This window comes from Hoplias malabaricus, chromosome 2 (assembly GCF_029633855.1).
Source record: "Hoplias malabaricus isolate fHopMal1 chromosome 2, fHopMal1.hap1, whole genome shotgun sequence".
In the NCBI taxonomy this organism is placed as follows: Eukaryota; Metazoa; Chordata; class Actinopteri; order Characiformes; family Erythrinidae; genus Hoplias; species Hoplias malabaricus.
Genome location: NC_089801.1, coordinates 53,674,562 through 53,686,930, shown reverse-complemented (window position 1 = coordinate 53,686,930; position 12,369 = coordinate 53,674,562). Strand labels below are relative to the sequence as shown.

At 37.7% G+C, this 12,369-nt stretch overlaps 1 protein-coding gene across 3 annotated transcripts in view; it reads right to left on the bottom strand.

The window, feature by feature from the left end:
- Window positions 1–12,369, bottom strand: part of LOC136686417 (immunoglobulin-like domain-containing receptor 2) — a 36,810-nt gene that overhangs the window by 15,481 nt on the left and 8,960 nt on the right. For 2 of the 3 annotated variants that reach the window (XM_066660179.1, XM_066660182.1), the window contains exons 3-4: window positions 8,132–8,251; window positions 726–782 (exon numbers count right to left, since the gene is read on the bottom strand). In XM_066660179.1, the coding sequence (XP_066516276.1) occupies window positions 726–782; window positions 8,132–8,251 (177 nt within the window). The remainder of the gene's footprint in view (window positions 1–725; window positions 783–8,131; window positions 8,252–12,369) is intronic. The other variant, XM_066660180.1, reaches the window with a different exon arrangement.

Here is a 12,369-nt window from a genome sequence, read left to right as displayed (position 1 = left end):
GAATAGTAACTTGCATTTTCGTTTGCAGCGATAATCTGTGTTCAAAAACAATGGTTTTCAGAAATATTTTTAAGACCATGTAGTGATTTCTGCTACAGAAACATGTCTGTTTTTTTAATTCTGTGCTACCTGAGGGCCCAAACATAATTTGGGCCTTTTCGCATAATCATACAGAGATTTCTCTGGATTCTCTGAAACTTTTAATGATAGTATGTACTGTACATGAAGACATCAAGGATCTTTGCTATTGTATTTGAGAAATGTGATTCTTAAAGTTTTTCAGTATTTGCCCATGCAGTGTTTCACACAATGGTGAAGCTCTCCATTTAACCCATCTAAAATGCTCATTTAAAACCCAATTATGTCACATATATGTTATTAATTAAAGTTTTTAGCAGTAGCATATTGCCCTCTCCCAACATTCTGTAACATCTTGCTTGCAAAATGGGCATATTTAAAAAAAACATTGTGTTTGTACTGCTTTCAATAAAATATTGAGTTTAAATGACGTACATGTCACTGCATTCTGTCGTCCCAGCTTTTTTAGAAATGGGGTTTGTAAACAGCTACATTATTAGTACAGAAAGGATGCACTGAAAAGCGTGGTCTCTTGTTATTATTTTACTGCTCAGTTGATGATTGGCCAGTGAAATCACAGCAGTTATTAAGAAGGAAGTGAGGTGATCAGTGAGGGTGATTCTGCAACAGGTGGGGGGAACCCGTACCTGGCATAATATCCAAATCAAACTCAGGCAGGAGATCGTCAGCCACACCTGTCTGACCTGGAGAGAGAGAGAGAGTGAGAGAGAGAGAAAAAGAGAGAAAGATCCAGAGGAAGAAGGTGACAGAGGGTAAATCAGCAAAAGCAGTGCAGGACGTGATTTGAAAAGAACTGTGGCAGAAAGTGGTGACTGGTGCATGCAGCAAAAGGTATTCAAAAGAGAAAGGAATCAGGATCCTACCTGTAGAATACAAAGCAATCAAAACAGAAAGTAATTCTATAAATTTAGCCTCTAAATGCATGATTATGTTATTAAAGATTCCAAATAATCGACATGTCTGTGAAATCTTACCATTAATAGGTATTTGTGTAAATTATTAAATGAGCAGAAAATTCATTTGTCATAGATCAAACACAATGAGGCACAAAATCACACATTTCATTACAATCTGCTGCTCCACTTAGCAGAGCTCACAGAATAAAGGTTTTTTTTTCCCCTCTCATGAACCTCAGGCCAGCGCATGTCTCTCATTATGCTCTGCTATGATGCATTCTATTTTGTAATTACTGCCATCGGAAAAAAAAAACTGACAGTAAATGAGACTTCCAGATTATGTTCAAAATGCAAGAAACTCTTTTCATGACGGGCAGCCAACAGGGTTTTTTGTTCTACTTGTAAAATATCTTCCTGTCATGCTAGTGCTAAATGCTTTTATGCGTTTTGTATTTAAATTTATTTTCAGGTTATGTAATGTATATAATTTCTACATATATTTTTTGCTCAATGAGAAGAGGCATTTTCACTTACTGCCTGACTGATTGACACCCAATGGTGGAATGCACATGAGCAAGTAGGAACTGTCAGTCATATTTAACAGAGAGAAATTAATGTGGCGCTACTACACCATCTGTCACTAGTTGAGCCATGTTTCACATTCCAGTTTGTGAACTAAATTTGGAACCGTTCGGCGGTGACCAAACGTCCTCTTTTCCCAGGACAAGTCCTCTTTTTGGGACCTAAAAATGTATCCGGCCGTGATTTCTAAATAGCCAAATATGTCCAGGATTTTGCTGTCTGCAAGCTTTCCCCCGTCACATTTGTTGCCATAAGCCCTAAATTCTTCATTGAAAGTCATGATGACTTTCTTGAAAGGTGAGCAGAAGGCACGAGTTTGAAGTGTTCAATTGTTCAGAGATTTGAGAGCTGAATTAGGACACACTTGCGCCGCTTGTGTCATGTTCAGGGTGTTCTGTATTCACTGTATTTCAGATAGACAAAAACTGATATATTATCATATTCATAACTGAATTATCATATAAAATTACTATGTGTGTTTAACCGCAATATGTAAGTATAAAATATTACAAAAATTATAATGGTCATATTTTTATAAAGTTAAGTTAAACAGATATGTGGCGACATCCTCACAACTCCAAGTCCAGAAGATGAAGACGACCAAGGCGAAGATTGATTTGTAGCATCAACAGAGCTTCAGAAAAGTTTTGTCTAGAGAAAAGGGGGTTGTATTTACCTCATCAATGTAAGGGACAATGTAGTAAAATGGGAGCACAGCCAATGCTTTCTCCTCCATTACTTCTGAACTCATGTATCAATGTAAGTGATAGTCATCAGAAATCATGACGACTTTCCTGAATATTCTTTACTATTTTAAGTAAAATTATTTACTGCTCCTTTAATCTTCGCTGCTTTTCTGACCACCACTGCTTTTTGATGTTGTCCAGGACAGACTGCCCTACTGTTCCGAACAAACCCACTTTAACAAAGTTGTAGCAGACACTCAGGAAAGGGGCTTGTATGTAGACTGAGGACCTCCTGGGCAGTGCTGCTCTGAGCTTACAGTCAAAAAAGCTTAAATCAGCGAGAGCTTGGAATTCGCTCTCTATGCCTGGCACCAGAGAAGGGTGAACTGCTGAGGTCAGGGGTATAATTCCTATTAGCTTCACTGCACAATGTGTGTAAGAAATCGTTGTACAGACACAAAGCCCTGTAGTTGTTCTCCAGAACATCTGTAGTCTCCTCTGACGGCTAGTTTAGAAACTTTAAAATGAAAACTCTCATACCGTGGAGTAACTGGACAGAAGAAGATCGGGTTCCTAAACTGACCCACATGCACAAAAGGACGATGCTTCAGGCTCTGGACTGAAGGAAATGTCCGTCTGCTCCATCCAAAGCACTTTCTTTTCAAAATAGAATGGAACAGGACTGCCATTTTACTGCAGCACTGTATTACAACACAGTCCTTTTCTTTAGTCCAAATCAGTGTGAAAACCAGGGTATAAATTAAAGACTTAAATGTATATTAAAACATGAGCTGATGTCGCTGGGTGTCTCACAACATGCATTTAAAACCAATTTCCATGAGTTTGATTTTCTCATAAATTAATGACAGGAACCTGGATAAAAAAAAGGTTTTTATTTCACAATATTTTTTACAAAAAGAAAATTCGTTTCCATGTCCATGGAGTCTGGTCTTAGGTCCTAATACAGACATTTTTATTGGATGTGATTATACTGAATTTGATAGTATTTGTACTATGACGTGTTTTGGTTTTGGCTGTCTGTTTCTGGTCTTGACTGAGAACAAGTATTCAGCTAGTATCCTTTAACTATCAACAACACCATGCTCATAAATCAGCAAACGACTGCAAATATTTGTGCTTGATCCAGCAAGCTGGCAATGACTTTATCCTCCCAAACTTCCCTACATCTGACTTTGTTTTGCAAATGGACTGTTAGAAACATTAAGACATTTTAAGTTCATCTTACTATTGTGTTGGTAAGTGCAGGTGGAGATATTTATTGTGATTAAAATATAACTGAGTTGTATCTACCTTTTTGCTTTACCACCCACCCCAAAACGTTTTAGCAACATGTGTCAAAATGTGTCTAAACCGTCCAAGGAATACTGTCCACTGGTACTTACCAAAGGCCATAACTGTCCTGCCACATACTTTATCAGCTTATCTGCAGCCTCTCCCTCTGCTAATGGTCACATTAAAACAATTACTCCAATGAGAGAAAAGGGCTTTGCATAAACAAACTAGCTCAGAAACATGTCCTTACAAGATCTCATGATAGGACTAGGTCTTTTACGCTTCCAAAATGACTAGCAGGTATTATTTGGCTCTGTTATCTTCAGTGTGCCCTGGGTGTGGTTTGTTTAGTGTGCTATAATAGTAGTAAATGACTGAAGAGTATTATACTTATATATTTCAATATTATTTCTTCATGTATTATCCTGATCAATTTTGTAATAATGAGTTGTTTATGATTTATTTTGTACATAACTTCTTATTGTACTCCATATGTAGACAGGGAAAACATGAACAAGTGGTCAAACATCCAGTTAAACAATTAACATCTATCTTGTTGTGTGGTGTCTGAAAAATGGTGAGCAGGCCAAGCTGACCTTGATTTTGGATCATGATTACAAGGAAAAGTTCGAAGTGACTCTGAAAAAGGGTTCATTATTGAGGAGCTGGTGGCAGGAGCTCAGCTGGCTAGAGTTTCAGTAGCCAGCAAGTACAGTGCACCGCACCAACTATATAAAGAGAGATATTATACTAGGGTTACAGTGCAAAGGTCCTTCATGCTAAAGACAATTGTTCATTTGAGGTTTCAGTGTTGTACAAAAGCAGTGAGTAATATGTGGCATCAAATGGAAAAGGCCTTAAAGATTTTAATCAAAAACATTTTTATAAAATTCAGAAGACGTTTTCCGACCATTTGCTGCTCTCCAGTCTGTTTACGTGCTTGAAACTAATCTAATGTGTTACGAAGCACCGGTGTCAGTAAATTCTAGGCTTCCTCTCTCTCTCTCTGCTCATGGCACAGCAAAGTTTCTGGAGTTTTTGAACAACAGAGAGTACCACAAATGTTGAAAAACACAAACTGACATGAGGACATTGCTCTATTCCTGCGCCATAGGTTTGTAATATTTGACATATTTTTGCTCTTTTAGATGTCATAAGGTGTAATGTCTCCAAATTGGGAGATGGCTAACTTCATTACTGAAAGTACTACAAAACTCGGGTTACAAATGAGTTTCTGTGGTATTTTAAACAGTGAATAAAAACGTACAAATTAAACTTCAGTCACATATAAACAAAGGTCATTTTTTCCCCCCTAAAACATACCATTCCACTTTAAAATATGTGGAGATTCTGAACGTAAACAAACAAGTGAGAACAGCATTTCCCCACAATGTGCTACATGCAGATATTTACCCAGCTATAGGTTTTGGACTGACATGTGAAACAGCACTAAAGATCATCAAGTCTAATTGAGGAAATATTATTTGGATTACATTCTAGTCCATGCCAAAAGAAAATTATATGCTCAGGTGGGTTGCTGTAGCCTAACTGGTTTTGTCACCTACCTGTATGTGTATTTATACTGATCAAACCCAAATAATATTGTAAATTGGTGGGTACATCTTAATGGGTAACACCACTGTATTTCATGAGGCAGACTGCGGTTTGATTCCTGACCCAGGCTAGATCCTAAAAATACATTTAACTAGCATTTAAAATATTAAGCAATTCATGGCTGCATTTATTGAATTTGGAGGTGTTATACATTATTAAATCATACTATGCTTACTATTTTAAATGCTATAAAATTGTAAATTAATTTTTATTTTAAAAATTGCACAAAAAAAGCGGGACCCAGTTCCCACTGCCATCTTTTCTATTTTCTTGTACTCTTAACAGCTTGTACAATAGGCCTTTGCGCCATCCTCCACTTCTGAACAGAGAATGCCTTCTGTTACCATGGGAGCACCTCCACAAGTGGGTGATGCTCAACAGTGAGGACATGTAGCACCCAATCACGGTGATCGTCCAGTGCATGACATTGCCTCAAGGCTTTTGTGAAGGCATAAAGCAGTCGCCAAATTGAGAGCTGCCTGTATACAAAACACACCACCTCTTAGACAAGGCAAATCTAGCTGAAGGGCTACACGGCCCAGACAAGCCTGCCATTATCAAGTACTACCTCAACATTGTCTAGCAAACTAAATCTGTAGCTTTCTGTGAGGCATTGCTCAAAATCTGCTTGGAAAATACTATTTAGATATGCCTGAAAAAAGCACCATTGGTATTAACTGACATGCACTGTTACACAGTACAGTCTTTTCATAGGTTAGTCAACACTTAGAAACCCACAGTGGAAAAATCCTGAATTACTAAACCTGTCAAAATTTCAAGATGGTCAAACATGTCTGAATTTTAAGTTTGCTTCAAGTGAAGAATGGTCTGTTTTCAGAATATTCAACACTGATTCTAAAGTTGATCAAATGTGTTGTCTATTTTAACATAAATCCAATACCTATGTGCAATTATATTTTGTTGTTTTCATGGTAAGCTGTATAACTTCAATGCTGAAAGTTGGTGTGTTATAATTGAGGAATCTCTGATCTAATTCAACTGACCACATTCATTCATTCATTCATTTATCATCTGTAACCGCTTATCCAATTCAGGGTCGCGGTGGGTCCAGAGCCTACCTGGAATCATTGGGCGCAAGGCGGGAATACACCCTGGAGGGGGCAACTGACCACATACACATTAAAATTAAGGTGTAAAAGCTAGTAAGTAATGATGTATGTTTGGCAGCAATAACTGGGGTAATGACAACTGAACTATACTGTACTATGTCTGCAGTGAGTTTGTGGATTTACTAAAATCAGTTTAATATTCTAGAGCACTGTGACATGAAGCACGACCTCCAGTGGGTTGCTGCTTTCTATACAATTTGTTGCACTAAAAAATTATACAATAATAAAATATAATGTAACTGATTCATATGACCATTTGTTGCATAGTACTTTAAACTGATGCTGAACACATCTCAGTCTCATTTGAACATTCACTTTATAAACACCCACAAACCCACCTTTCCCATGTACAAAAGTAATGAGGGTTCATTCTGTATTTGAACTATTATATACATATAATATATAATATAATTATATACCTTAATTTCAGTTGTGTTTTTCTAGAATGAGACTCAGACACACCCCTGCAGTGTATCTTGGTCCATTGTAAAGGCAATTTATGCTTCTGGATTCATCCTGTGATATCCAAACTAAACTGAGGAAATGTCTCACCACGAATTTGTTGTTTCCTCTTCTGTAACGTGAAGAAGAGGAGTTCATATTTCTTGATTCCTTGGTGATATTAACACATATTCGTCCTACTGCCAACCAATCACATTCATAATGGCCTGTGCTGACATGGTGACATGGTGGCCTGTGCTGACATGTCGGGGAGGAGGGCATCAGGCTACAGCATAGGGTTCATGCAGGACCTACACATTTATTTATGCCATTGGTTTAATGCAAAAGCATAAATTGGCCTAAAAGACATTCATTTTAACTATTGCAAACCAGGTGTGAACATGCAATGCGCTATTTCACAAAAAACCCTGCCTGCATGAGATGTTTTACATCAAATTACGCAGTAATATGGGAGATCTGACAGAATACTCAATTACGATATTTGAAGTACCCTTCATTTCTGGTCCAGAAATCTCTTGTTTTGTTTCTGACCTTTATGACTAAACACCTACACAGCCACAAATGAAATACCTAAAGCACAGTTCACATGAAAAGGTTAGTGGCTATGAAACTCTGAAGTAAATAGCTCTGTTGAGTCTTCAAATGCGTAGCAGAGTGATCTCCCAGTGAGACCTTTGTGAAGTGCTCCCATAATTCACTTGGGCTGTGAAAGACAGAGGTGCCTCACGACCCTCCTCCTGCCTACAGCTGTTGTGTAACAGCCAGACTCAAATCACTGAGGGGACAGAGAATGTGATAATGGGCCTCTTTGTAGAGTCAACTGATGTGAGAAAATCCCAAGAGGATGAGAAACTAAAGTGGTGTCTTTCCAAATGTTCATTTTTCTAACACAGTACTGCGCTACAGTGCTTCAAACAGTAGTGTTTCTTAGCCATTTGCCTCAGCATAACTTCAAAGACTTCTCTGAAGTGACAAAAAGTGGCTGAAAAAAGTCAATGAGGTACATTCATGGTCTTCTAGATGTAGAAATCCTAATGATTTCTGAGAAATAATAATAATAATAATAATAATAATAATAATAATAATGAGTATATATTAAAAGGTATGTCATTTTAGATATAAATGTGACACTTTGCTTTGTCTATTAACATTCTAGGTATAGTTCAACAACATGAGTTTTTACAAGTTAGCTGTTGTTTTTGTCTTCTTTTACATTGTTAAAGAGGAAATTATGACTAAATCCTGAGCATACATGCTAAGCAGACACTTGGCATGCTTTCCCTTCCTGTGTTAGTTTACTCATTTTCAGGCCTGAATGGGTCTATTTCCTGTATATGAAGGCTGTCTCTTACTGCATTTTATCACTCACCCAGAACCAGAAGCTCCACTTGTGCTTCATTTTGGCCCTCCAGATCATCTGGGATCACCACCTTGCAGTAGTAAACTCCACTGTCTCCCCACTGTAGCTCTCCAATACGTAGGTCAGCTTCTGGACACAGAGAGAAACAATGTTTAGTTTTTATATCCGACTGAGAATATAAACTGTTGTTAAAATTTCAATAAACAGATAAGGACATTTAATACATATTTCAGCATATTTTCATTCAATACGTATTTCAGCATAAATAAAATGTAATCCACATTATGAACTCTGTAAAAAGAATGAATTATGGGGGCTGAAGCCAAACATGGTAAAATAATTTGTGTGAATCATTTTTGTGGAAATTAGGGTTTGTTTGGTGTAAAGGAATTTTCTCAGCAAAGCATTTGGAAACTACCAATCCATGGGAATATATCAGATAAATTAGAAGGCAGTAAATTTGTGCTGGTTGTCGATGATTTCACTCTAAATTAATTTTATGATGTAGGCTATTTGAAGAAAGTGAAAAGTAAGGAAAATTTTTAAATAAAACTTTATTATTTTTTGAAGATTTTTTAATACCACCTTCTGAAAAGTGAAGAACGTGTTGTCCCAAATGAATAAGACATGTGGAATTATTGGAGGAGGTTGGAAGGTGTTGGCTATGACTGTTAAACTGTAAGTGGGGGGAGCAGGAGGTCTAGGATCCTCCTTCAGCCTGGTACACATGCAGTGAGTAAACACAACTATTTCAGGAACAGGAAACACTCAACACAATGGAAGGCTTTTCCTGTAAGAAGCAACATTAGGAGCTAAACCCAGATTGAGGGAGAATGCAGACCTAAACACGCTGGGGAATACAGCTAGATTATCAGAGGTCGATAGAGAGTAACCTAAATACAAACTCAAGTCAAAGTATTATTATTTACCAAATTTACTAAAGCACCTAGCGATACCCAAAAAACAAATAACGCAGTTGCTCAGAACTAGTTCAGGGTTTCCCGCAGTGCTTTACAGTTAAGGCGGCCGCCTTGACAACGTTTGCATTTGATTCGTGAACCGATTCACTCAAAGAGTCGACTTTACACTCAACCCGTCGTGTAAGTTCCACAAAGCGTCCAAAAACCACTCAGAGCACATAATTCACGAAATTTCCGTGGATTTTTATAGCACCGGACGATGACTTCTTGAACTTTGACTCCCAATGGTATATTTAGCAATAGAATACTGAGAGGCTGAATGTTTGATAAATATAATGTATCTCAAAAAATGCAATAAAACGGCTCATTGTCTTCCCGAATTACTGACAGAGGACATTTCAGTCCACCCACTTGCTTTCTGGGCCAAGAATGGACACTGATCTACCACAGACACTCTTGGCCTACTCTTTCAGTTAGATAACTGTAATGACCTCTGTTCAAACATAGTACAGATGTGTTCTCAGTAGGGATGGAAGAAACAGCATAGGTACGGCATTGCATATTCAATATAAACTATTTACATCACAATATTTGGCAATTCTGAGGTTACGTGAATGACATGGAATCAACAAAATGGTTCAGCAGAATAGAATTCTCTACAGTGAATCAGGATTTTTATACAGGATCAGGATTATTATATATTACATAAATATAAATTAAATAAAATATAATTAATGTTTTATTAATACATATTAATTAATATCATCCAGAAAAGTAGGGAAGTTGTTCTTTGGCACTACATTAAACTTGAAGCCTAAATAAATCTTCAGAAAATAAAAGGCCTGGGAGTTCATTCATTCATTATCTGTAACCACTTATCCAGTTCAGGGTCTCAGTGGGTCCAGAGCCTACCTGGAATCATTGGGCGCAAGGCGGGAATACACCCTGGAGGGGGCGCCAGTCCTTCACAGGGCAACACACACACACACACACACACATTCACTCACACATATGGACACTTTTGAGTCGCCAATTCACCTACCAACGTGTGTTTTTGGACTGTGGGAGGAAACCAGAGCACCCGGAGGAAACCCATGCGGACACGGGGAGAACACACCAGCTCCTCACAGACAGTCACCCGAAGCAGGAATCGAATCCACGACCTCCAGGTCCCTGGAGCTTTGTGACTGCGACACTACCAGCGGCACCGGTACAGGCCACCTACAGGCCTGGGAGTTAATTTATACAAATAATATATTTATAAATATAGACTAATTTTAATTTTTAAACACAAGTACAGTGATGGTCAGACAATGAATGTTGTATCCTCCAAATTTCAAATCTCATTGCGATTCAGATAACCTTGAAAACTTGTCCTCAGAAGGACTTCTGGCACTGGCTAAAACTGTTTGAACATAGCTGTGTTCACCAGAGGAACCACCACACATAAACGTCCACAGTACAAAGCAGAGAGAGTGAGAGATAAAGAGAGCGAGAGAGAGAGAGAAACCTATTGACTGCTATGTAATACATCTTCTTTTTTCTATGTTCCCACAGTGTGAACGTGAGACTGAATGGTGTATAAATCAAGCAGCACAGTTAAAAATGTTCAGCATGCTGAAACCGAGCCAGACACCACAGTAAACATAGTGGATTTCCTCTCCATCTTGCCCTGCTCACCACTGCAATGCAATCACTGTTTGGGGCATGTGTACTGTTACCTCTACAAATCCATTAACCACAACATTCCTTCAAAGGGAAATGGAAAGATCATGTGGAAGAAGGCATGTTTTAAAAAAAAACATTCAAAGGGTGAATATTGACTTCTGTGTGAGTAGGCAGGACTATACTTCTGCAGATATTTAAATGTATAAGCATTTTGTGAAATCACAGTAACAGTTAAAAGGGACCATCTATGATTGTGGGTAAAAACGCTGGTTTGTTTACTTTCAGAAGCTCTTTAGCTTCATTCAGCTTTTTCAGGTGAAACAGTACTTCATGGGAAAAAAACCTACTGTTTGTACGTAGCTGGAATTTTTTTTCACTCTTTGAATTACCACAGAGACCCATTTGTTATTCAAGGTGTTTCATTTTGTAGCACTTTACATCTGCGTTTACTTTCATGTAGTTAACGCTTTCCCAAATTTAGGGTCAGTTTCCCTTTATGATATCTGAAATAGCTAGGGATGTAAATGGAAATAAAATAACTTGTTTGTACAGTATGTAGGTGAAGTGTAACTTGTCTATAAGTTTTTATTCAATGTTTAAATTACCACAGAAAATCATTTGTAACTCAGTTTGATTAGTTTTGTAGTTCTTTGTCTGTGTTTCCTTTCATGCATTTCGCACCTGAATTTAAAGTCAGTTCCATCTACAGCAAAAATAAGTCAATATTACCCAGCCACAGAGCAGAAATAGAGCAATATCTTCATCTCGATTCATGCTTTTCAAACCTTCAAAATGTAGTTTTTCAGATTTACAGGCACTGGGGTTTTGCTGAGCATGCAAACACTGGAGAGCTAGCAAATGTCAAGGAAACATCCTAAGATTTTTTAAAAAAGTGTTTTTGATTAAAATCATGAATATTGCCTTTGAGTCAAAGAAGGCTGTTTGTGCTGCTTGAATCCATGCTAGAAAAAATTGAGTTTTCCAGGACATTGGAATGATATGCACTTTAGACACCAAGTGCCTTTCAGAATAACATTCATTTTAATTATAAGAGCATTTGTGGGGATCTTTCCCAATGAAGAATGCTAGAAAAGATAAACATGCAAAAAACCACTTTAACCACATCCATGACCTTTGTCCCATCACTTGTTTACTCCACTCATCGTAAATCATGATGTTCAGGGCAAATCATATGTTTTCAATTGGCCACCAGAAGTCAAACCTGAATGATTGACTTTAGAGCTTCCCAGGAGATCTGATTTACTCTTAAAAAAAACACCCAAAAACAATCCTCTCCGATAGCTCTCAACAATCCGATAGCTCTCCAGTCTATTTGCAGGCTTGAACTTTGTCTAAGGTGTTTGCAAATACCCAGTGTCTGTAATAGGTTAAAAATGGTCTCAGTTCTATATGCTAGGCTTTCTCTCCCTCTCTCTGCTCAGGACAGGGAATTTCTAAAAAAAAATTTTTTTGTCCTGAAACATATGGTTTCACTTTAAAAGCTGAATGAAGCTGAGGAGCTTTTGAATGTAAACAAACCGGAAGGAAAAGCACTTCCTTAGAAATCATAAACATTGCCTTTAAACATGCAGGGCAGCAAATACAGGGCCTTCATTAAGATTTTATGGTCCCAATGGCTTTACAGACGGAACCTGAAAA